Source organism: Phyllostomus discolor, chromosome 3, assembly GCF_004126475.2.
Source record: "Phyllostomus discolor isolate MPI-MPIP mPhyDis1 chromosome 3, mPhyDis1.pri.v3, whole genome shotgun sequence".
NCBI classification, from domain to species: Eukaryota; Metazoa; Chordata; class Mammalia; order Chiroptera; family Phyllostomidae; genus Phyllostomus; species Phyllostomus discolor.
The window spans coordinates 119,064,528-119,091,599 of record NC_040905.2 but is presented as its reverse complement, the minus strand read 5'-3'; the positions used below and the strand labels follow the sequence as shown (position 1 = coordinate 119,091,599).

Below are 27,072 nucleotides of genomic sequence, written 5' to 3'. Positions count from 1 at the left end.
GATTAAGGGTTGGAGATGGGGGTGTGTGGGGTAGGCGACAGCAGTGGAGGGAAAATGGAGACAACTGTACTTGAACAACAATAATTTTTTTAAAGGAGTATGAGAAGTTTAAGCTCCTGAAGAGAATGAGTGATTGAAGATATGAGTCCCAGAGTTGAAACTGTGAGAGAACCTCTGAAGTCCAGATGAGAGAATCATTGGGAGTAGAGACAATTTATGCCTGGCAACTTTGGTGTTCTTTGTGAAGAAGGAGGTAGAGTTATCTGTTGAGAATGAAAGAAAAAGGAAAAGAGCTTAAGGGGGAAAAAACTGTAAAAGGAAGACATTTCTGCCCTCAGTTCCAACTTGGAGACAAACAAAAAGAGGGCCAATCTGTTAAAGAAATGACTGGCAGAAAGCACCTTTAAAAAAGATCCATTAACTCACTCATTCTCCTTCAATCAACAATGTTTGGGGAACCATCAAGATAATACCCTTGCATAGTCCCCTCCTCTTGAGTTTTAGCTGGAATTTTGACTCACTTTAAAGGAAGCAGAAGTAATGAGCTATTACTTCTGAAATTAGATTATAAAAAGGCTGTGACTTCTGTCTTGGGTGCCTGCTTTCTCCTCTCTCTCACTCTTTGTTCACCCATCCTGAGGGAAGCTGGTTGCTATGGTGTGAGCTGCTTTCTGGGGAGGCCCAGGTGACAAACAACTTAGAAAAGCCTCTAACCAACAGCCAGTGAGGACCAAAGTTCTCAGTCCAACTACCTTGTAAGTGAGTTTGGAAGTGGATTTTTCCCCAGTCTAGCCTTCAGATGAGACCACAGCTCTAGTCTGACAACTTCTATCTCATGAGAGACCCTGAGACAGAGGTACCCAGCTAAGGCATGCTCAGATTCCTCCAGATAATTAATCTTGTTGTTTTTAGCACTTAAGTTCAGGGGCAGTTTGTTATGCAGGAATAGGTAGAAAAGCATAGAGCAGTGAACAAGCTAGGCAATATTCCTGCTATCATGGAGCCTATCTTTCCAGGAGAAAGGACAGACAATAAACATGTAAAATATGGAAATGTAGATATAAGAATGGTAAAGTAGGACAATGTGGTAGGGAGTGAAGGTGGGAATAATTAGAAGGGCCACTCAGGGAAGGCCTCTTTGAAGATGTGACATTTGAGCTGAAATGACAATAATGCATTGACAGCTGAGATCTAGAGGAAAAGCATGCCAGGCTGAAGGGACACTAAGTGCAAAGACCCTGAGGCAGAAACATTTTTATATAGTTCTTGGAGGAGAAAGACAGCCAGAGTGGCTACAGCACAACAACTGAGATAGAACGGATGGAAGAGAAATTGGAGAGGTGGACAGAGCCCTCATCATTTAAGCTTCAAAGGCTATGGTCAGGAGACTAAGGCACTTACTCTAAGGACAATGGTTGGAACATCATCTCACAAAGATGATTGGCTACATGAGGACTTTTCTTAAAGTGCAAGACCCTAGCACCTCCCCCAAGTCTCTCTCTGTATCAGAACCTTCTGTACCTAGACCTCTAAATCATACCCCAGAGCAATCCCCAGCCCAGACCTGCCGTTGCCTTCTGGTATCCTGCTGCCCATCTGTACTCTGTACCAAACACAACCTACCTCTGAGGGCCTTTGGGAACCTCTGGGGTGGCTGCAGTAGGTTGGATCCAAACAGGAAGCATAAGCCATTTGCATAAATGTTCTCCTTGCAAGTTTGGTGTAGGGTGGGACCGCAGGCCTGGAGGGCAGGATGTAGGTAGGGGGGACTGTCACTGTTTCTTGTCTTTTTTTACCCCAGCATCTCCATCCTCCACCCTAGCCCCAACAGTCCCAGGTGTCCGTGCCTCCCCTTAGGACACTCCCATGAGCCAGGAGTAACTCACCAGCAACCGGAAAGGGTTGGCGGCAAATGCCAGAGACAGACCCAAGGACATGTTCACAGCCTCCGGAGGTACTAAGAGGACAGATACGTGCATAGTTACATTCAGGGAGATAAAAGGCCTATGTAAAAGCTGAACAGGGGTCACCTCAACCTGGGAGACACAGCAGTCTAACAGGTCAAGAGGGCACCTAGATCATAGGAAAAGAATATGAAGTGGGTACCTGAGGGTGTCTGGGGTAGAGTCTACCAACAACACAAAGGCTGGGGAGCTGGATCCCTGAAGCCACCACCACTCACTCCACAGAACAAAAGGAATGCCTGGCAAGTCCAGGTATACGCACAAGTAGAAACCTCGCCCTGGGTTAGGGAGGGCCAGTGACTCACCCTGCAGTTGAATGGGCCCACAGGTATCTGTGCTATAGTCACAGACATAGAGGCCTCCTGTTTGGTTGGCAGCCTTTATCTCCTGGGGGGCTCCAACCACCACCCTATGGGGAGAAATGGCAACAGATTAGCACAGGAATAAGAGGAAGTTGGCATGTGGAGAAAAAAGGAGACTGCAGAATATCAGCTACCCAAAGGAAAGTGGGAGAACCTCGCACAGAGTCCTCAACTCTAAGAATCAGGAGGGAAGCTCAACAAACAAACAAAAATGGGAAATTTTAAAATCTTAGAGTGGGAAGGGTCCCTCCAAGGACACAAAATGTAATGGAGTACAGAACATGGATCTCCTGATAACAGGAGAACACCCTCAGAATCCTGCCTACAGGAGGAATTAGAGGCAGGGAGAGCAGAAGGTACAGTGTTTAAGAAACACTGCATAACAGATGACTTCCGGCAAGATGGAGGCATAGGTGGACGCACTGTACCTCCACGCACAACCAAGATTAGAACAACAACAATTTAGATCCAGAATAACACCCAGAACTGATAGAGAATTTATCTGAATGGCAGTCGGACAGCCAAGAAGTTGAAGTACACCCGTTCATCCAGACCAGTAGGAGGGGCGGAGCCAGGGGGGGGCGAGGATCGCAGCAGCACACGGTAATTGGGGAGAACTCGGCACATAAGCCATCTGGGGAGCGCAAGATTGCAGCGGTGGACCCTGAGTACGCAAGCAGCGGCTGGTGGACCCAGTGAAGCAGCGATTATGGACCAGGACACAGCGCACAACCCAGGATCCCAGAGAAGGGACTGTGATCCCAGGAGAACAGAACTACCACCATTGTTCCCTCCCGCCCCCGTACCCGTCCCCAGATACAGTGTCACAATCTAGCGACTGGGGTGCCCAGCCCAGGTAAACACCTAAGGCTCCGCCCCTCATATATAACAGGCACAACAAGACCAAAGGAAAAAAAATAAAATAAAGAAGATGGCTCAAACAGAATTAAAAACTCCAGAGCCAGTTTTTTTAAGCGACTGAGAGATAGTCAACCTATCAGATGCACAGTTCAAAGCACTGGTGATCAGGATGCTCACAAAATTGGTTGGTTTGGGTCACAAATTAGATGAACAAATGCAGGCTATGATAAGAGAAATGAAGGAAAATGCACAGGAAACCAATAGTGATAGGAAGGAAACTGGGACTCAAATCAATGGTGTGGACCAGAAGGAAGAAAAAAACAAACAATCAGAAAAGAATGAAGAAATAAGAATCCAGAAAAATGAGGAGAGGCTTAGGAACCTCCAGGACATCTTGAAACAATCCAACATTCAAATTATAGGGGTACCAGAAGGGGAAGAGGAAGAGCAACAAGTAGAAAAGTTATTTGAACAGATATAAAGGAGAACTTCCCCAATCTGGCAAAGGAAATAGACTTCCCAGAAGTCCAGGAAGCTCACAGAGTCCCAAAGAAGTTGGACACAAGGAGGAACACACCAAGGCACATCATAATTACATTAGCCTAGGTAAAAATGAAGGAGGGAAACCTAGAAGCAGCAAGAGATAAGGAGTTAGTCACCTACAAAAGAGTTCCCATCATACTGTCAGCTGATTTCTCAAAAGAAACCTTGCAGGCAAGAAGGGGCTGGAAAGAAGTATTCCAAGTCATGAAAGGCAAGAACCTACATCCCAGATTGCTTTATCCAGCAAAGCTTTCATTTAGAATGGAAAGGCAGACAAAGTGCTTCTCAAATAAGGTCAAGTTAAAGGAGTTCATCATCACCAAGCCCTTATTGTATGAAATGTTAAAGGGACTTATCTAAGAAAAAGAAGATAAAAAACATGTATAGTAAAATGACAGAAAACTCACAATTATTAACAACCACACCTAAAACAAAAACAAAAGCAAACTAAGCAAACAACTAGAACAGAAACATATCCACAGAAATGGAGATCACATGGAGTGTTAGCAACAGGGGAGTGAGAAGGGGGGAAAAGGTACAGAGATTAAGTAGCATAGATGGTAGGTAGAAAATAGACAGGAGGAGGGCAAGAATAGTATGGGAAATGTAGAAGCTAAAGAACTTATGACACATGGACATGAAGTGAAGGGGGGGAAATAGGACAACTGTAATAGCATAATCAATAAAATATATTTTAAAAAAGAACAGATCAAAACTTCAGAAAAAGAACTAAATGATGAGAAGATAGCCAACCTATCAGAAACAGAGTTCAAAACAGTGATAATCAGATTGCTCACAGAAATGATTAAGTATAGATGCAAAATAAAGGAAGAAGTGAAGGCTATACAAAGTGAAATAAAGCAAAATATACAGGGAACCAACAGTGACAGGAAGGAAACTGGTACTCAAATCAATGATTTAGAACAATAGGAAGAAATAAACATTTGATCAGAACAGAATGAAGAAACAAGAAGTCAAAATGATGAGGAGAGGCTTAGGAACCTCTGGAACAACTTTAAACATTCCAACATTGGAATCATAGAGGTGCCAGAAAGAGAAGAGGAAGAGCAAGAAATTCAAAAGTTATTTGAAAAAATAATGAAGAAAAATTTTCCCGTTCTAGCAAAGGAAATAGACATACAAGTCCAGGAAGCTGAGAGTCCCAAAGAAATTGGATCCAAGAAAGAACACACCAAGACATATTATAATTAAATTATCCAAGATTAAAGATAAGGAGAGAATCTTAAAAGCAGCAGGAGAAAAGAGGAGAGTTACCTACAAAGGAGGAGAGAGTTACCTACAAAGGAGTTCCTATAAGACTATCAGCTGATTTCTCAAAAAACCCTTGCAGGCAAGAAAGGGCTGGCAAGAAGTATTCAAAGTGATGAAAAGCAATGGCCTACACTAAAATTACTCTATCCAGCAAAGCTATCATTTAGAATGGAAGGGCAGATAAAGTGCTTCCCAGATAAGGTCAAGTTAAAGGAGTTCATCATTACCAAGCCCTTATTATATGAAATGTTAAAGGAACTTATCTAAGAAAAAGAAGAAGACCAAAACTATGAACAGTAAAATGGCAACATACAGCTATCAACAACTGAGCCTTAAAAAAAAAAAAAAAAAAAAGAACAAACTAAGCAAACAACCAGAACACGATCATAGATATGGAGATCACATGTAGGGTTATTGGTGGGGATAGGGAGGGACGTGTCAGGGGGAGAGGGTACAAAGGATAAGAAGTATAATTGGTAGGTACAAAATAGACAGGGCAAGGTTAAGAATAGTATAGGAATGGAGAAGCCAAAGAATTTATATATATGGCCCATGGACATGAACTAAGTGGGGGGAATGCTGGTGGGAGGAAGTACAGGCTGGGACAACTGTAATACCATAATTAATAAAGTATACTTTTTAAAAGAGGAAACGTTATAAACAATTATATGCCCACAAACTGGACAACCTGGACAAAATGGATAGATTCCTAGAAACATATAATCTTCCAACAACAAATCAGGAAAAATCAGAGAATCTGAATTGATAGATTATACCTAATGAATTTGAAGCAGTAATCAAAAAACTCCCAACAAACAAAAACCCTGGACCAGATCACTTCACAGGTGAATTTTACCAAACATTTCTAGAAAAACTAACACCTCTCCTTCTCAAACTAGTTACAAAATTCAAGAGGAGGGAAGGCTCCCAAACTCATTTTACAAGGCCAGCATTGTCCTAATTCCAAAACCAGATAAAGACACTACAAAGAAAGAAAATCATAGGCAATATCACTGATGAACATAGATACTAAAATCCTCAACACATATTAGCAAACTGAACACAGCAATGCATCAGAAAGATCATACACCATGATCAAGTGCAATTTATTCTGGAAATGCAAGGATGGTACAACATTCACAAATCAATAGATGTTATTCATCACATAAACAAAATGAAGGAAAAAAACCACATGATTATATCAATAGATGCAGAAAAAGCTTTTGATAAAATCCAGCACCCATTTATGATAAAACTCTCAGCCAAGCAGGCAGAGGGGACATACCTAAACATAATAAAGGCAATATATGACATACCCACTGCCACCATCATACTCAATGGGCAAAAACCAGAGGCATTTCACTTAGTATTGGGAAGAAGACAGCAATATCCACTTTCACTTCTCTTATTCACCATAGTACTGGAAGTCCTAGCCACAGCAAACAGACAAGAAGAAGAAATAAAAGGAATCCACATTGGAAAGGAAGAAGTAAAACTGTCCTTATTTGCAGATGACATGATACTGTACATAGGGAACCCCAAAGATTTCACCAAGAAACTAATAGATCTGATAAATGAATTCAGCAAAGTAGCAGGATTCAAAATTAATATCCAGAAGTCAGGTGAATTTTTGTATGCCAATAATGAACTAACAGAAAGGGAAATTAAGAAAACAATCCCTTCTACCCTTTGTGACAACATGGATGGAACTGGAGAGCATTATGCTAAGTGAAATAAGTCAGGCGGTGAGGGACAAATACCATATGATCTCACCTTTAACTGGAACACAATCAACAAAAGAAAAAAGCAAACAAAATATAACCAGAGACATTGAAATGAAGAACAATCTGGGGATCTAAGATGGCGTCGGAGTAGGAAGGAGCAGATTCGGCTTTCCTCTGCTCACGGGAGAATATCCTGACCGATCTATGGAGTAGAAAGGCAAGCAACCAACATATTTCAGCATTTTTGAAAACAGAGGACCAAGGATTGTGGCAGAACCGAAAGAACAAAGAACGGATCCTAAGGGGAGTGCTGCAACAAGGTAAGGTCCCAGGACAAGCGTGTGGTCCCGGGGCTGCAGCCCCAGGCCCGGGGCCGCTGCTAGGTTTACCATAGGGTTCTTGGGAGAGAGCCAGGTCAACTGCTCCCTCCCCAGCCGAGCAAGGTCTGAGCGGCTCTGGGAGGAATCCAGGTGCTGGCAAACACATGGGGGTGGTGAGCAGCTTTGGAGGCGGTGGACACCTGAGGGGCCGAGTCACGCAGCGGACCCGGACTCCCACGGTCACCGGTCTGGCTGGAGCTTTGGTGGTGGGAGAAGCCAGGCCACTGTGGGGAGCAGTGGGCTTGAACGGGAGGAATTTCTCAAGAGGAAGGAGTGAATAGACACAGACACTGTTTGGGGAATTCTCCTAAAGTGATCAGTGGCTCCAGCCTGTCTGCTCCCCAGCTGTGAGCGCGCAGGCACCCAGCCCACCCGCACACCAGCCCACCGGCCCACCGGCGGACGGGCACACCGGCGCACGGGAGCACCAGTGCAGGGGCACGCCTGCAAGGAGAGCATCCCCGCACCCCAGCCCACAGCAGTAACCCTGGGGAAAGACCTGATTCCCACACCCAGGGCCCAAAGCTGAGGAGCCAGTGCGAACTCCACTGGCCAAGGAAGAAAAGCCAAACAAATCATCCTTCAGCCTGCCTCAACCAGCAACAGCAGAAAAACTGGTTCGGCCACTTTGAAATCAAGAGACTTTTTAATTTGATTCTATTTTTTAACAATTTTTAATTTTTTAATTTTTACTGTTTTTATTCTCTTTTGATTTCTTCTTCCTCTCTTACCTGATTTCTTGTTTTATTCCTTCCTCCTTCCTGTCCTCCAATTTTATCTCTTCTTCCTTCCTTCATCTGCCTTTTCTATTTTTTACTTTTTTAAATTTTTTCCTAAATACCTACAAGTGAGACAAAATCCTGGATCTGTGAAAAGACCAAAGTTGAACCCAAAGAAGGGGCATCACAACAGCTGGGACAGTGAGATAAATGTCACTCTGCTATTACAGAGAACCTGCAAGTTATTGCATATTTGTATCATTATTATATTTCCAGTGTTCCTACATCTTTTTTTAACAGTATTTTTATATCCCTCTTCTTTTTGTATAGCCTGCTTTGCTAGGCTGGATATATTGTATGACCTGACAGCTTTCCCCTGATATCTCTTTCTGTACTGTATTACTAATCTACTGTCCTTTAACTCACCTGTGTCCCATCAGCACACTACTCGATGTTCTGTACTCCCTATTCTTGTTACCTAGATCTCATAGACTCTGCCATATGAATGTTGCCATAATATTATTGTAAATAACTGCTGTTCCATGCAATTGCAATTACTTCACACCCCCCCCCCTCCCCAGATCTTAGCCCATTTCAAAGTTTCCTGAACTCTATTACTGTAGTGGTTAACTCTATTCTCTCACACACTACACCTATTTACTATCCTTTACTCTCACCTTACCCCAGAATCTGACCACCCACAACCTCCCTGCTTTATAGATCCAACTCACAATCCTTCCTCCCCCAACAAGAGTCTTATCTTCTTTCCATCCTTTCTAAAAATCAGCTAGCTGGGTGAAAGACCACGGTTAACACTACACATAGTGAAAGGATCTCCTATATCTTCCCTACTTGCTACTACTGTAAATAGCATAGAATTCTCTGTTGCTGTCTTAAACCATTTTGCCTTCCCCCTCCAACTGATGACAAAAAAGAATAGGTAGAGGAGGTGAACACCAGGATACCCACTGGAAGAGGAAACCCAACAACAAAGGAACCACTAACAGATAACAGCAGAAGAAGGTGAAGGAGGGAGTAGTAACCACACAAACCTCAATCCAGGACTTACCTGGAAATACAACTAAACAGTAGAGACAGTACCCAATACAAACAACTGAACAAGATTTCTTTAAACCTTGTACACACAGAAGAACCAGCTTCAACACAACCTGCCCTCACCAGCACAACAAAATACAGAAGGTGGTGGACAGAGTGACCCACATTTAACCAGCTGGTGGGAAGGAACCACCAAAGAAAGACTCAACAACAATCTAAACCCAAAGGCAAACACAAAGCCAACTTAAACAACAGCCCAAGACCAGTGAGCTTGGGGGATCAAGGAAACAGCACCACTGAAACTCACTGCTATTCTACTAAAGAAGTTCACAACATAAACCCAGGGAGCCAAAACAGATCAATATAAGAAGCTGAGGCGAACAAGAAGAGTCTCACAAACAATGGGAAGACAAAGAAATAATCCCCAAATGAAAGGAAAGGAGGAAGCCTCAAAAAGAATGCTAAATGAAATAGAGGCAATTCAACTATCAGATATTGAATTCAAAGCAGTGATTGTCAGGAAGCTCAATGAGCTCACAATGAGCTATGAGAAACTACAGGGAAGCTACAATGAACTCAGTGAAAACTACATCAGCATAAAAAAGGAAATAGAAACTCTCAACAAGGGCCAAGAGGAAATGAAGAATACAATTTCTGAACTGAAGAACACAGTAGGAGGAATGAAAAGCAGGATCGATGAAGCAGAAGATCGGATCAGCGAGCTAGAGGACAAAGTAGAAGAAAACACCCAGAAAGAGCAAGAAAAGGAAAAGAGGCTCAGAAAAAATGAAGAGGGATTAAGAGAAATGCAAGACAATATGAAACGTAATAATATCCGTATAATAGGGATACCAGAAGGAGAAGAAGAACAAGGGATAGAAAACCTAGTTGAACAAGTGATGATGGAAAACTTCCCTAATTTGATGAGACAAAAAGTCACACAAATCCAGGAAACACAGAGAGTCCCAATCAAGAGGAACCCAAAGAGGCCCACCTCAAGACACATCATAATTAAAATGGCAAAATTTCAAGACAAAGAGAGAATCTTAAAGGCAGCAAGGGAGAAACAGGAAGTAACATACAAGGGGGCCCCAATAAGGCTAACAGCTGACTTCTCAATGGAAACACTCCAAGCCAGAAGAGAATGGCAAGAAATAATCCACGTAATGAGAACCAGAGGCCTGCAACCATGACTACTTTACCCAGCAAGGCTCTCAATTAAGATAGAAGGCCAAATAAGAAGCTTCTCAGACAAAAGAAGTCTAAAAGAATACACCTCCACTAAACCAGCTCTGCAAGAGATGCTAAAGGGACTGCCTTAAGGAAAGAAAGGAAAAGAGAGAGTGAGAGAGGATCACACGTACGTAAAAGGCAATGAATAAGTACCTATCAATAATAAGCTTAAACGTAAATGGATTAAACGCTCCAATCAAAAGACATAGAATAGTTGATTGGATAAGAAAACACGACCCACACATATGCTGTCTACAAGAGACCCACCTCAGGATAAAAGATCTGCACAGGTTGAAAGTGAAGGGCTGGAAACAAATTTTCCAAGCAAATGGACAGGAAAAAAAAGCCGGGGTAGCAATACTCATATCTGACAAAATAGCCTTCCAAAGAAGGGCGATAAAGAGAGACCCAGAAGGTCATTTCATAATACTCAAGGGAAGAATTCACCAAGAAGACATAAATATTGTAAATATATATGTACCCAACATAGGAGCACCCAAATACATAAAGAAAATCTTAGAGGACTTCAAGAAAGATATGGACAGCAACACAATTATTGTGGGGGATTTTAACACCCCACTATCAAAAATGGACAGATCTTCCAAACAAAATATCAACAAAGATATTGTGGCATTGAACAATACCCTAGACGAAATGGGCTTTACTGATATTTACAGAACCCTCCATCCCAAAGAAGCTAAATACACATTTTTTTCAAATGTACATGGAACATCTTCAAAGATTGACCACATGATAGGACACAAAACAAGCCTCAACAATTTCAAAAAAATTGAAATCATACCAAGCAATTTCTCGGATCACAAGGGACTGAAACTAGAAACCAACCCCAAGGAAAAAAACCCAAAACACTCAAATTCATGAAGATTAAACAACATGCTATTAAACAATGAATGGGTCAAGAATGATATTAGGGAAGAAATCAAACGGTTTTTGGAAACAAATGAAAATGAACTCACAACAACCCAAAACTTATGGGACACAGCCAAGGCAGTCCTGAGAGGGAAGTTCATAGCGATACAGGCCCACCTAAAAAAGTTAGAAACATTTCAAACAAACAACCTAACCCTATGTCTACAGGAACTCGAGGAACAACAACAAAGACAGCCCAGAGCAAGCAGAAGGAAGGAAATAACCAAGATCAGAGCAGAATTAAATGACATAGAGACTAACAGCACAATTCTAAAGATCAATGAATCCAAGAGTTGGTTCTTTGAAAAGATAAACAAAATCGACAAGCCTTTAAGCAGACTCATCAAGAAAAAAGGAGAGAAAACCCAAATAAACACAATCAGAAATGAAAGAGGAGAGATTACAACAGATACCACAGAAATACAAAGGATTGTAACAAATTACTACAAACAGCTGTATGCCAAGAAATTTGAAAACCTAGATGAAATGAACAAATTTCTAGAAAAATATAATCTTCCAAAACTCAATAAAATGGAAGCAGAAAGCCTGAACAAACCAATAACAGCAAAAGAAATTGAAGCAGTAATCAAAACACACGAAACTCCCAACACATGAAAGCCCTGGACCAGATGGTTTCTCAGGAGAATTCTACAAAGCATTTAAGGAAGAACTAACACCTATCCTTCACAGACTATTTCAAAAAATCCAAAAAGATGGATGACTCCCAAACTCTTTTTATGAGGCCAACATCATCTTAATTCCAAAACCAGATAAAGACACAACAAAGAAAGAAAACTACAGGCCAATATTGCTGATGAACATTGACGCTAAAATCCTCAACAAGATACTGGCAAACCGCATCCAACAGTACATTAAGAAGATCATACACCATGACCAAGTGAGATTCATTCCAGGTATGCAAGGATGGTACAATATTCACAAATCAGTAAATGTAATACATCACATAAACAAAAGCAAAGACAAAAACCACATGATCATATCAATAGATGCAGAAAAAGCATTTGATAAGGTACAGCACCCATTTATGATAAAAACACTCAGTAAAGTGGGAATAGAGGGAGCATTCCTCAACATAATAAAGGCCATATATGAGAAACCTACAGCCAACATTATACTCAATGGGCAAAAATTAAAATCCTTTCCACTAAGAACAGGAACAAGACAAGGATGTCCACTTTCACCACTTCTACTCAATATAGTACTGGAAGTTCTAGCCACAGCAATCAGACAAGAAAAAGAAATAAAAGGAATCCAAATCGGAAAGGAGGAAACAAAACTGTCACTGTTTGCAGATGACATGATAGTGTACATAGAAAACCCTATAGACTCCACCAAAAAACTGCTTGACCTAATAAATGAATTTGGCAAAACAGCGGGATACAAAGTCAATATCCAGAAATCAAAGGCATTTCTGTACACCAACAATGAAACAGCAGAAGAAGAAATCAAGAAAAAAATCCCATTTGAAATAGCAAAAAGAAAAATAAAATACCTAGGAATAAACCTAACCAAAGAGGTAAAAGACCTGTATTCAGAAAACTACATAACGCTGAGGAGAGAAATCAAGGAAGACACAAACAAATGGAAACATATACCGTGTTCATGGATTGGAAGAATTAATATCATCAAAATGTCCATACTACCAAAAGCAATTTACACATTCAATGCAATATCTATTAAAGTACCAATGGCATATTTCACAGACATAGAACAAACACTTCAACAATTTATATGGAACCATAAACGACCCCAAATAGCTGCTGCAATTTTGAGAAAGAAGAGTAAAGTAGCAGGGATCACAATACCTGACACTAAACTATACTACAAGGCCACTGTAATCAAAACAGCCTGGTACTGGCATAAAAACAGGCACATGGACCAATGGAACAGAACAGAGAGCCCAGAAATAAGCCGAAGCCTCTATGGTCAATTAATATTTGACAAAGGAAGCAGCAACATAAAATGGAATAAAAATAGCCTCTTCAACAAATGGTGTTGGGAGAACTGGACAGCTACATGCAAAAAAATGAAACTCGAGCACCAACTTACACCTTACGCAAAAATAGATTCAAGGTGGATAAAAGACTTAAATATAAAGTGTGACACCATTAAAGTCCTAGAAGAGAACATAGGTAGGAAAATGTCAGATATTTCACGCAGAAACTTTTTTACTGGCTTGTCTCCTAGAGCAAGGGACATAAAGGAAAGAATAAACAAATGGGACCTCATCAAAATTAAATGCTTTTGCACAGCTAAAGAAAACAGTATCAAAATAAAAAGAGAACCAACTGTATAAGAAAACATATTTGCCAATGATACCTCAGACAAGGGTTTAATCTCCAAAATATATAAAGAACTTACACGACTCCACTCTAAGAAGACAAGTAACCCAATTAAAAAATGGGCAAAGGACTTGAACAGACACTTCTCCAAGGAGGACATACAGAAGATGCAAAGACACATGAAGCGATGCTCAATATCGCTAGCCATCAGAGAGATGCAGATTAAAACCACAATGAGATACCACTTCACACCAGTCAGAATGGCCATCATAAACAAAGCAACAAACAACAAGTGTTGGAGAGGCTGTGGAGAAAGGGGGTCCCTAGTGCACTGTTGGTGGGACTGCAGACTGGTACAACCACTATGGAAAGCAGTTTGGAACTTCCTCAGAAAACTAAAAATGGATCTGCCTTTTGACCCAGCAATTCCATTGCTGGGACTCTATCCTAAGAACACTAAAACACCAATACAAAAGAACCTTTGCACCCCGATGTTCATAGCAGCACAATTTACAATAGCTAGGTGCTGGAAGCAACCTAGATGTCCATCAGTAAATGAATGGATCAAAAAACTATGGTACATTTACACAATGGAATTCTGTGCAGCAGAAAGAAAGAAGGAGCTCCTACCCTTTGCAACAGCATGGATGGAGCTGGAAAGCATTATGCTAAGTGAAACAAGCCAGGCAGTGAAAGTCAAATACCACATGATATCACCTTTAACAGGAATCTAAACAACAAAACAAAAAAAAACTAGCAAAATATAACCAAAGACACTGCAATAGGGGATAGTCTGACAGTGGCCAGAGGGGAGAGAAGAGGGAATTTCAGGGGGGAATGGGTAGGGTTTACAGGAACAAATTTGGAGGACACATGGACAAAAACTAGGGGTGGGGGTAATGGGGGGGAAGCAGGGAGGGTTGGGTGGGTGGGCTGGAATGGGAGTAGGGGGGAGAAAACTGTACTTGAACAATGATTAAAATAAAAAATAAATAAATAAAAAATAAAAAAAAGAAATGAAAAACAATCTAACAATAGCCAGAGGGGAGGGGGGAGGGGACAGCGGGGGGAAGGGTTTTTAGGAACTATTATAAAGAACACATAGACAAAACCCAGAGGGAGGGTGGAAGCAAAGGAGGGAGGTGGGATTGGCTGGGGTCAGGGGGAGTGGTGGGGAGAAAATTCAGACAACTGTAATTGAACAACAATAAAGTGCTTTAAAAAAATAAATAAAGGCATCCATTTTTGCTTAAAAAAAACAATTCCATTCAAAATTGCTTCAAAAAGAATAAAATACCGAGGAATAAACCTAACCAAGGATGTAAAAGACCTCTACTTGGAAAATTATAAGACACTGAAGAAAGAAATTGAAGAAGATAGAAATAAGTGGAAGCTCCATGTTCATGGATAGGAAGAATTAACATCATTAAAATGTCCATACTACCCAAAGCAATCTATAGATTCAATGCACTTCTTATCAAGACTCCAATGACATATTTCACAGAACTAGAACAAATATTTCAAATATTTATATGGAACCACAAAAGGCCCCACATAGCAACAGCAATCCTGAGAAAGAAGAAAAAAGTTGAGGCATCACACTACCTAGTATCAAACTATACTACAAGACCATACTATTTAAAACAGCTTGGTATTGGCATAAAAACACACACATAGATTAATGGTACAGAATAGAGAACCCAGAAATAAACCCACATTTTTATAGTTAATTAATATTTAACAGAGGAGGCAAACACATACAATGAGCTAAAGACAGTTTATTCAATAAATGGTGTTGGGAAAATTGGACAGATATGTGCAGAAAAATGAAATGAGGCCACCTTCTTACACTACACACAAAGAATAAATTCAAAATGAATCAAAGATTTAAATGTTAAACCAAAAACTGTAAAAATCCTAGAAGAAAACAGGCAGCAAAATCTCAGACATTGCTCATACAAATTTTTTGTCAAATATATTTCCACAGGCAAGGGAAACAAAAGAAAAAATAAACAAATGAGAATACATCAAACTAAAAGGTTTTTTCACAGCAAAGGAAAACAACAAAATAAAAAGACAACCCACAGAATGAGAGAACTTATTCACTGATACATCTGATAAGAGGCTGTCAAAATTTATAAAGTATTTACAAAATATAACACCAAAAAAGAAACAACCCAATTAAAATAGGTCCTCTGCCTATGGGCAAAGGACCTGAATAGACACTTCTCCAAAGAGAACATACAAATGGCCAATAGACATGTGAAAATGCTCAACGTCACTAATTATCAGAGCAAATTAAAACCACAATCAGATACCATCTCATGCCTATCAGAATGGCTATCATCAGTAAATCAACAAACAACATGTGCTGGCGAGGATGTGGAGAAAGGAGAACCCTTTTACACTGTTGGGGGCAGACTGGTGCAGCCGCTGTGGAAAGCAATATGGAGATACCTCAAAAAAATTAAAAATGGATCTGCTTTTTGACCCAGTGATCCCACTCCTGGGAATATATCCAAAGAAACCCAAAACACTAATTTGAAAGAACATAACACCCCTATGTTCACTGCAGCATTATTTACAATCACCAAGATATGGAAGCAGCCCAAGTGTCCATTAACAGATGAGTGGATAAAACAACTATAGGACATTTACACATTGGAATTCTACTTGACCATAAAAAAGAAAATTTACCCCTTGTAACAGTATGGATGGACCTGGAGAACATTATGCTGAGTGAAATAAGCCAGTCAGAGAAACACAAATACCATATGATTTCACTCATGTAGAATCTAATAAACTGAACTAACAAGCAAAACAGGGACAGACTCATGACAGAGGGCAAATGATATCTAGAGGGGGAGTTGGGGGAGGTTAGGGGGTAGAGAGACTGAGCAAATTGAAAAGGACATGGACAACAGTGTGGTGATTGCTGTGGGGAGGAAGGTGTAAGGGGATTGAATGGTAATGGAAAAAATACAATAAGGATTAAATAAATGATTTTAAAAAGAAACATACAAAAGATGGTTGGTATAGAGCAGAGGCCAGCAAACTAACTGGTAAGGTAATACTACATCCATAAATATGGTTTTTGTAAACATAAATATTTTGGGTTTTGCAAGCCATACAATCTATGTCATAGCCTCTTTATTCTGTCATTGTAGCTCCAAAACAGCCATAAACAATAAATGATGAGTTGGGGAGGGGGGATCAATAAAATGTATTTACAAAAACTGGCAGCAGACCATAGTTTGAGTATAATGTGTGCCACAAATTATGTGTTACAAGAGGTGGATTACAGAAGTGTAGAGGTATATCCAGCATAGAATGTCTCTGGAAGAACACACAAGAAACCCTATAAAAATACTCTTGGCATGTTTCACAGAACTAGAATAAATAATCCAAAAATGTATATAGAAGCACAAAAGACCCCAATTAAGAAGGACAAAGTTGGAGGTATCATGGTACCCATTATCAAACTATACTACAAGGCTATAGTAAAAACAGCATGGTACTACTTTTGGCTCAGAGGGGACTTAGGTGCAACTTTCTTTGGGTTTCCCAAATCCAGGTTCATCCAACACCACCTGCCTCCCCACTCTGCCACTGGAGTTGAACTCCAATGAGATCAAAGTCATGTACTTGAGATGCACTGGAGGGGAAGTTGGTGCCATGTCTATCCCAAGATCAGCCCCCTGAGTTGGTCTCCAAAAAAGATTGGTGATGACATTGCCAAAGCAACCCATGATTACATAGGCCTGAGGGTTACCAGTGAAACTGACCATTCAGAACAGACAGGCTCAGGCTGAGGTGATACCTTCAGTCTCTTTGCTGATACCTTCATCAGAGCCCTCAAAGAACCACCATGAGACAGAAAGGAGAAAAAAAAAAACCAATAAGCATAGTGAAATTTCACTTTTGATGAGATTGCCAACATTGCCCAACAGATTCAGCACTGATCTTTAGCTAGAGAACTCTCTGGAACCATTACAGAGATACTGGGGACTGACCAGTCTGTGGGCTGCCACTCTCATGCAATCAACAGTGGTGCAGTAGAATACCCAGCTATTTAAGAACTACAAAATACATATATATATATTTCAATGAAACATCATTTGACAAGAACAAAAAAGAAAACTAGTATGATACTGGTGTAAAAACAGATATATAAGGTGGGTTTGGAGGGGGGAGGGTGGGAAGAAAATACAGACAACTGTAATTCAACAACAATAAAATAATTTAAATTTAAAAACAAACAGATATATACATCAATAGAACAGAATAGAGACCCATGTCTATATGGTCAATTAATATTTGACAAAGAGGCAAGAACATACAAAAGGGTAAAGACAATCTCTTCAATAAATGACATTGGGAAAATTGGACAGATACATGCAAAATTGGAACTGGACCACCAACTCTCACCATACACAAGAATAAACTCAAAATGGATTAAAGATTTAAATGTTAGACTCGAGACCATAAGTCCTCGAAGAAAACAGAAGCAGTAAAATCTTGAACACTTCTTCTAGCAATATTTTTTCTGATATAGTTCTCAGGGAACAGAAACAAAAGAAAAATATAAACAAATGGGACTACATCAAATTAAAATTTTTTTGCACAGCAAAGGAAACCATCAATAAGCCCTGGCTGGTGTGGCTCAATTGGTTGGAGCATCGCCTTATAACCAAAAGATTGTGGGTTCAATTCCCAGTCAGGTCACATACAGGTTGCAGGTTTGATCCTCAGTCTGGGTGCATATAGGAGGCAGCCAATTGACATTTCTCTCTAACATCGATGTTTTTCTCTCTCTCCCTTCCTCTCTCTAAAAACAATGAAAAAATGTCTTCAGGTGAGGATTTAAAAAAGTCAACAAAATGAAAAGACAACCTACCTAATGAGAGAACATATTTTCCAATGGTACATCTCTAGGGTTAATATCCAAAATGTATAAAGAACTCATACAACTCAAATAAAAAAAATTCCAATTTAAAAGTGGGCAGAGGACCTGAACAGTCACTCCTCCAAAGAGGACATACAGATGACCAATAGACATATGAAAAGATTCTCACCCTGAATGGTGTGGCTCAGTGGATTGAGGGCTGGCCTGCAAACCAGGGGCTCGCCGGTTCAATTCCCAATCAAGGCACATGCCTGGGTTGCAGGCTGTGTCCCCAGTGGGGGACATGCAAGAGGCAACCACACATTGATGTTTCTCTCCCCCTTTCTCCCTCCCTTCCCCTCTAAAATAAATAAATAAAATATTTCTTAAAAAAAGAAAAACTTTAAAAAAAAGATTCTCAATATCACTAATCATCAGAGAAATGCAATAAACTGACAAACAAGTGTTAGTGAGGATGTGGAGAAAAGGGAACACTCATGCACTATTGGTAAGAATGTAAATTGGTGTAGCTGCTATGGAAAACAGTATGGACGGTCCTCAAAAAATTAAAAATGGAATTGGCTTATGACCCAGGGATTCCACTTCTGAATATATATTTGAATAAACCCAAAATGCTAATTCAAGAGAATATATGCACCTCTATGCTCATTGCAACATTATTTACTTACCACAGCCAAGATATGAAAGCAGCCCAAGTGCCCATACAATGGAATATTATTTGTCCATAAAAAAGAATGAAATCTTAACATTTGCAACAGCATGTATGGACCTAGAGGGTATTATGCTAAGTGCAATAAGTCAGTCAAAGAAAGACAAATACTGGGGGGAGGCAAGGGGGTATGAGGGGACTAAATGGTAATGGAAAAGTACAATAAAGATTAAAAAAAAAGAAGAAAGACAAATACTATATGATTTCACTTACATGTGGAATCTAAAGAACAAAATAAATGAACAAACAAAACTAAAACAGACTCATAATAGATACAGAGAATAAACTGACGGTTGCCTGAGAGGATGGGAGAAAAAGGCGAAAGGATTAAGAACTACAAATTGGTAGTTACAGAATAGTCACAGAAATGTAAAGTGCATAGGGACATAGTCAATAATATGGTAATAACTATGTATGGTGCTAGGTGGGCACTGGAAATACCAGGGGGAATATTCCGTAAAGTATATGATTGTCTACCCACTTGCTATACACCTGAAACTAATACAAAACAATATTACATGTAAACTGTAATTTAAAGATAAAAACTTTTGATCTGTCTCTTCAGGTCAAGATAGCAGCATAGGTAAACACAGAACAACCACATCAAAATTACAACTAAAATATCAAACCATCATTCAGAACTGTCAGAAATCGAGTTGAATGGAAGCCTGACAACCACAGAATTAAAGAAACCACATACATTCATACTGATAGAAGGGGAGAAGATGCAGAACAGGCTGGTCCCACATCCACATGTGGTGGATAAAAATTTGGGAGGGATGTCTTGGAACTGAGGAGTCCCAGCTTCACACCAGGCCCCCCAGCCCAGGGTTCCAGTGCCAAGATAAGTCCCCAAAACTTCTGCCTGCAAAACTCAGCAGAGATTGAGTCCATGGAAGAAAATTCTGGAGTCTCAAGCAGCTCCTCTTAAAGAACCCGCACACAGACTTTGACTCACTCACTCTGAGTTCTAGCACAGGGATAGCAGTTTGAAAGGCACCAGTGGCATACAGGGAGGAACTGAAGAGTCTGGCATTAAGGCAAGAGATGGGCGATAGCTTTCTCCCAGACAGAAAGGCAGGAAGAGACCATTCATTGTCCCTTTTCTGAGCCCTCCCCTGACACAGCCACAGAGCAGGCAGGAGGGTGAGGATACGGAGGAAAGATCTGATCAGACCTCTGGGGAGGAGTAGAGAGGGGTTATAAGAGGAGTCAACTGTAAACAGTCTAGGAGGAGACTGAGAAGATGAATGCCTCCAGAGCACATGAAATTATGGGCCAGAAGGCTTAAAGTAAAAAGAGAGCAGAGACTGGCTCTCAGGCTCTCTTCCTCAAGGATGCTTAGATGATCATGCTACAGTTCCCTGTGTTTCCCAAATGATGGTATTTTGGATGGATTTTGGGTGGGAGAAGAAATCCCAGGTGCAGCCTAGGATTGGGCTTGCCTGGCAGAGGGTGGCAGGGCTATTCTTCTCTGGATCTTCTAGAGGGGACGGGCTCTGCGACAGAAGCCTGCAGTTCTCCCAAAACTGGGTAGCTTTTGTATCTTATGTTGTTTTAGTTTGTAAACTAATCCTATAGAAATAAGATAATTAAAAACTTACAGGGGGAATTATAGAACTCAGTTGCTAAATAGTTTAGTCTTAATTGATAGTTTTAAGTGATTAAAGCTGTAACTAAAGAGTTACAGAGTTTAACCTCAAGTCAAAGGCTTACGTGACTAACAACTTTGGAAAGTTGTTATTCCAAAATTGTGCAGCTTTTGAATAAAGACTCCTTTCCTTTATTATCGAAACCTTGCCTCCAGAATTTTGCCCACAGGGAGGCGATGGGCAGCAGGGCCCCACTGCTGCTCAGTAACAGCAATGGTAACTCTGTTGGGATCCTAGCTGCCTGTGGCTGGTTAACCCAGAGAGTGGGATTGTGGGGTTTCCCAGTCTCCAGGAATTTTTCTGCATGTCCACTCAAAGTATTGGCCACCCAAACACACCTGGCTGATGAAAAAGAAAACAGGCCTGTGAAAAGGCGATGAAATGAGGTTGGGGTGAGGACTCCTTTGGGAAAGCCATTGTGTGGGGACCACGGTTTGTGAGACTGGTTGGCAGATTTGCTTGTAGGTACTCTTTGAAATAATGGCATCATGGATACTGGTTTTCTTTATATGCTCTCAGGTTTCTTGGATTTCTCTGGTTATACCTTTTGGCCTGTATACCCAGGCCAATAAGTGGCTCCTAGAGGAAACCCACTGGGTAGGATTTTGGCAGACAGACTGGAGCATGTACTGCCATTATACAATATCCAAGGAGGTACTGATTTATTATTGTAGTACTATGTGGCCTATGTATGTTTTATATTATGAGGAAATGTGGCTCGTGTATGGCTCCCTAAGTTACCATGCCATCATTCAATTGAAACAGTATTGCCAACAGTTAGATAGATGGGATGAAATCCATTATGTCAATGCATGTATGTCATTGTATGATACGATTTTGCCAGAGACAGAGAATCGCTTGATGGTACAGAGAACGGAGGAGGCCTGAAAACCTCTTCTTGAGAGTAAGACACAGGAAGAAAAGGAGAATGAGGAGATAAACCTCATCAATGTTCCGAACCCAGGGGACCCAGGGTTGGTGGCAGGAGGAGCTTCCTCACCACCACCAACTTTGAGAGCTGTCCCTAAAGTAAAGACCACAGAGCCAACAGCTCCACCCTGTATGACAAGGGATTGGTCTCCCCCTCAAAGACCCATCAGGGCACCCATTTCGGACAGAAAGCATCCATGTCCAAAGCAAGGCAGTTTGCCTTGAGGCAATATCCTATAGGTGTAGTAAATCAGGAAGACCAGCCCACTAGCTACAGTTGGGCCCATAATCTGTTCTCCACCTCAGATTTACTAAATTGGGAGAATTCCACCCCCTCATAGGGAAGAGCCACAAAAAATGGCAGATCTTATTGCCTAAATTTTTGCCATTCATCTTCCAAACTGGGCAGGTGTACAGGCTCTCCTAAATATCTTGTTAACTGCAGATGAGAGATGGCTGGTTATAAATAGGGCTAATGATGAGGCTCAACATATCCACCAAGAGAATCTCAATGTGATCTCCAACCCAGCTCTGGCAATTCCCTTGATACAGCCTGACTGGAACTCAAATGGTAGGGGCCTAACCCACCTGGAACATTACAGAAATTGTATACTGGAAGGGCTTAAGAAGAGGGTCCCCAAGCAAAAGAGTCTGAATATGATACTGGCTGTTCAACAAAGACCACATGAGCACACTTCTGAATTTTTACAGAGGATCTATCAGGCCTATAGGAAGCACACTCATGCTGACCCGGAGATACCAGAAACTGTAAGGATGGTAAACATGCCTTTTATTGGGCAAATGCCCCAGATATGAGAAACTCCAGCATTTAGATGGGGCATTGATAATGAATACATCACCTTTAAAGTTTACAAGGTTCAGGACAAACCAGCCAGATTTCCAGTCAAGATGGCAGCATAGGTAAACCACAGCTTCCCTCCTTGCAAAACCACATCAAATTACAACTAAATTATAAATCAACAAATACTCAGAACCATCAGAAATCAAGTTGAATGAAGTCTGATAATTGTGGAATTAAAGAAACCACATCATCCAAACTGGTAGGAGTGGCGGACATGTGGAATAGATTGGTCACACCCACGTGTGGTGGATAAAAATTAGGGAGGGATATCTTAGGAGCAAGAGTCCCAGCCCCACACCAGGCCCCCCAGCCCAGGGTTCCAGGGACAAGAAGATAAGTCCCCAAAAACTTTTGGCTGCAAAAACCAGTAGGGACACAGATAGTGAAAAAAACTTCTTGAGTTCCAAGCAGTTCCTCTTAAAGAACCTGCACACAAACTCACCTACTCAAACCCACTCCCTCTGAGATCAAGCACTGCAGTAGCAGCTTGAAAGGCACCTATTATACAGGGCAGAAGTGAACATCTGGTATCAAGGTAAGAGCTGGGGGACAGCTTTCTCCAGGCAGAAATACCATTATCCCTTTTCTGAACCCTCCCCACATGAGCCACATAGCTGGCAGATGGGTGCCATATCTGAGACTCCATCAACCTGGCTACTTGACACAGTTTGCCCTGCCCTGGAAATCCCCTCAGATTCCATCCCATCCAAATTATGGCCCTACTCAAGTTGTTAATGGAGACTTTTCCATATGAATGGCTGGTCTTGTCTCATGCTTCACAACTTCCTAAATTCTCTCAAACAAGGAATAGCCAACCTCATTGAGTCCCCAGCCCCAGTACCTCTTCCTAAGTGGCCCTAGGCAGAGCACTAGCAATACCCAGCCTAGACTCACAGTTTGATTTTACCTGAGAATCTCCAAGCTTAGCACAAATATCAGCCATCTCCGATTGCTTTATAGCTCAGGCAGGGTGACCCTGGCAAAACACAGGTGGGGGCTGACCTTGGCCTGCACCACCTGGAAAACCCCAGAGCCTGTGCAACCAGTGGGCAGCTACAGACCACAGCAGAGCACCACCACCCAGCCCTTGCACAGCTCATCCTCCATGGAGGGCAGAGGTTGGTGGTCAGTGGCCACAGCCAATCCTTGCAGCTGACTGACCTGTGTAAATCCCTCCCATTGACCTGCCAACAGCAACCAACACTCAACTACAAGAGGAGAGTGTACTCAGCCCACATGGAGGGCACACCTTTCCTACCCAGCTTGGTGATAGGGGAGGCTGTGCCACTGGAGTCCACAAGACACCTACTATATTAGGCCATGCTACAAAGACAGGGAGTCATAACAACCCTACCAAATACATAGAAAAAAACACAGGGAGGCTGTCAAAATGAGGAAACAAAGAAGCATGGCCCAAATGAAAGAACAGATCAAAACTCCAGAAAAAGAGCTAAAAAAATGGAATCTAAGCAATCTGTCAGATGCAGAGTTCAAAACACTGTTTATAAGGATGCTCAAGGAACATATTGAGGACTTCAATAGCATAAAAAAGATCCAATCAGACAAAAAGGATACATTAATTGAAATAACAATTTACAGGCAAACAGCAGGAGAATAGATGAAGCTGAGAATCAAATCAATGATTTGGAACATAAGGAAGCAAAAAACAATCAATCAAAACAACAAGAAGGATAAAGACTCAAAACTGAGGATATGCCCTGGCCAGTGTCGCTCAGTGGATTGAGCACTGGCTTGTGAACCAAAAGATTGCTGGTTTGATTCCCATTCTAGGGCACATACCTGGGTTGTGGGCCAGGTTCCCAGTAGAGGGCATGCAAGAGGCAACCACACATTGATGTTTCTCTCCCTTTCTTTCTCCCTCCCTTCCCCTCTTTAAAAATAAATAAATAAAATCTTTCAGGGGGAAAAAAAAAAACAGGTGTAGGCAGCCTCTGGGACAACTTCAAGTTTTCCAACAGTCACATCATAAGGGTGCCAGAAGGAGAAGAGAAAGAGCAAGAAATTGAAAATCTATTTGAAAAAAAATAACGAAAGAAACCATCCTCAATTTGGTGAAGGAAATAGACATACAAGTCCAGGAAGAACAGAGAGTCTCAAACAAGGTGGATGCAAAGAGGCCCACTCCAATACACATCATAATTAAAATGCTAAAGGTTAAAGATAAAAAGAGGTTCCTGAAGCAGCAAGAGAAAAGTAGTATTTACCTACAAGGGAGTTCACATGGACATGAACTAATGAGTGGAATGCTAGAGGGATAGGGGTACAGGGTGGAGGGGGTTGAGGGGAGGAAAAAAGTGGACAACTGCAGTAGCATAATCCATAAAATATACTTTAAAAAAGATAATAACAAAAAATTTTAATTTAAAAACCCTCCTGGGATGGGCACTGAGGAACGAAATGTGGAGGATTTTTCACTATCACACTCTGGTGTCTTTTGAATTTAGAACCTTGTAATTGTATTAACTATTCAAAAATAAATTAAGAAAAACAAAAAAAATTTTTAAAGGGGGAAAAAAGACCCTGGCTAATGTGGCTCAGTGGATTGAGTGCCAGTCTGAGAACCAAAGGGTCACCAGCTTGATTCCCAGTCAGGGCACGTGCCTGGGTTGCAGGCCAGGTCCCCAGTGGGGAGCTCACCAGAGGCAACCTACACATTGATGGTTCTCTCCTTCTCTTCCCCTTTCTCTTCCCCTCTCTAAATATAAATAAATAAATTAAATTAAAAAACCAAAAAAAAAGGAAATTGCAACTTTTTTTTCAAGTATAAGGTCTTAGAGGGAAAGCATGTGTGACAAGGAGCTCCACTTGTGACCCTTACCGGGATCCCTCAAGCTGGACCACAGTCTGCCCGAAGCTCTTTTCATTCTCTCGAAAGATCACTGTATTTTCAGTGTCCAGGTTGAACCCATGACATAAGGCTAAGGCTGGAGGGAAAACAAAGGGGTGAGTGTCAGGAGAAGATAGAACATAGCTAAAAAAGCAATTTGTCCTCCTGCACCATGCATCTTCCCGCTAAGATTCGCCCTAAACCAGCATGGAGATGTCTGCCTCCAAGATTCAGCTCTGATAACCTGGGGCAGAGGTCAGCACTCTTTTTCTATAAAGGTCCAGATAGTAAATATTTGAGGTTTTGCGGGCCAACCAGCAAATAGAGTACATTACGTAGGTACTTAACATAACAAGAGAGCAGATGCATTTCCACAAATTTTTCCTTTTGGAAATTCAAAATATAATAATTGAGTATACTTTTTAAATACAAATTTGCTAATGACACAAATGGAATTCTTTGGAGGAGATAACATTTCACTTCATTGGGATTCAAAATTAGTGTTCCCAATCATGAATCTATTTCAAATGTTCATCTGTGGCCTAAGGTTCACACGCTATACAAAAGTCAGTGGTGGAACCCTTGCCTTATGCCCATAGGCCATAGTTTGTTGACCCCTGCCCTAAGACCATCAATGTGGGGTGGTTTCAGCTCCTCTTTGAGACCCACCCTATGTTCTCACCCTGCTGATTGACCCAATAACCAAGTTCCTAAAGCCTCTCAGTTGGCAACTTCCTTCCTATGAGACTCAAGCATTTCTTTCCCTTTTTTGGCTTATTTGCTACAAAACATGGGCATAAAAGGAAATAAAGTTAAGTCATTTGATCATCTGCCAATCAATAAACATTTATACCTAGGTCCTTGGAAAATAGAACTGGAGGTAAAGTGGGAGTGGTACACCCTTTAGTATGTCATTTCACCTCTCTAGGTCTCAGCTTCCTCATCTGTGAATGAAGGGGCCAGCTAACCCCCTTTCAAAGTCTATAAATTTAGTCATTCATACAAGCTTCTATGGTTACCCCATCGGGGCCTAGCTCTACTCTACTTCTTCATGAATCTCACACTTTTCCAAATGCCCTTTGTCTCTCTCCAATCTAACTCCTAGATATTCTGCACCCCTCTCTACTCACAGACTCAAAAGTTCCCCTCCTCCTCATCACAAGCTCCCCGCTCCACTGCCCACCCCAGGTTCTAGCGCACCTGTTAACAGAAGAACTCTGTGAGCCATGGCTGAAGGCAGCAAGAATCCTGTGGCTGCACGGACCACCAAAGCCAGGAAAGGCATGAAAAGAGAAGTAGTAGGGAAGAAATCTCTTAGAGAATTGGAGGAAGAGGGTGGGGCTCAGTAAGCACACATGCTTGCTTGACCTTCCTCCTGGGGCTGCACAGAGCCTCTGCTCCCACCCTACACAGCTTCCTAGCCCAACCAGAAAGATCACTATTTCGAAGGTGTTGTTTTCTAGGGTTGGCTAAAGCACTATGAAAAGCAAGCTGAATAGGCTTAGGACCTGTCTCCTGGAATGTGTGTTCTAAACATTAATGCAGGCCATGAAAGTGTGGGAGATTGCCCTCTATATCGCTCTGAAAGCATGCTTTGCAAAATGTCCTTCCCTTCTGTAGAAGGAAACCGGAATACCCATCAGCCAGACTTGTGCTCCTTTGTAGCCACCAGTAAGGACAATACAGATACAGAGAGACCTAGTGCATTTAGAATTTTATTTTATTTTTTTAAAAAAAGCATCAAAGGCCCTGGCTGGCGTAGCTCAGTGGATTGAGCGCAGGCTGGGAACCAAAGTGTCCCAGGTTCAATTCCCAGCC

At 41.3% G+C, this 27,072-nt stretch overlaps 1 protein-coding gene across 1 annotated transcript in view; it reads right to left on the bottom strand.

The window, feature by feature from the left end:
- Positions 1-26,562, bottom strand: part of ITGAM (integrin subunit alpha M) — a 66,458-nt gene extending 39,896 nt beyond the window's left edge. The window contains exons 1-5 of the mRNA XM_028514240.2: positions 26,455-26,562; positions 25,246-25,351; positions 2,270-2,373; positions 1,887-1,957; positions 1,624-1,741 (exon numbers count right to left, since the gene is read on the bottom strand). Coding sequence (XP_028370041.2) covers positions 1,624-1,741; positions 1,887-1,957; positions 2,270-2,373; positions 25,246-25,351; positions 26,455-26,539 — 484 coding nt within the window. The 5' untranslated portion in view covers positions 26,540-26,562. The remainder of the gene's footprint in view (positions 1-1,623; positions 1,742-1,886; positions 1,958-2,269; positions 2,374-25,245; positions 25,352-26,454) is intronic.
- Between the last annotated feature and the right edge of the window lie 510 nt (positions 26,563-27,072).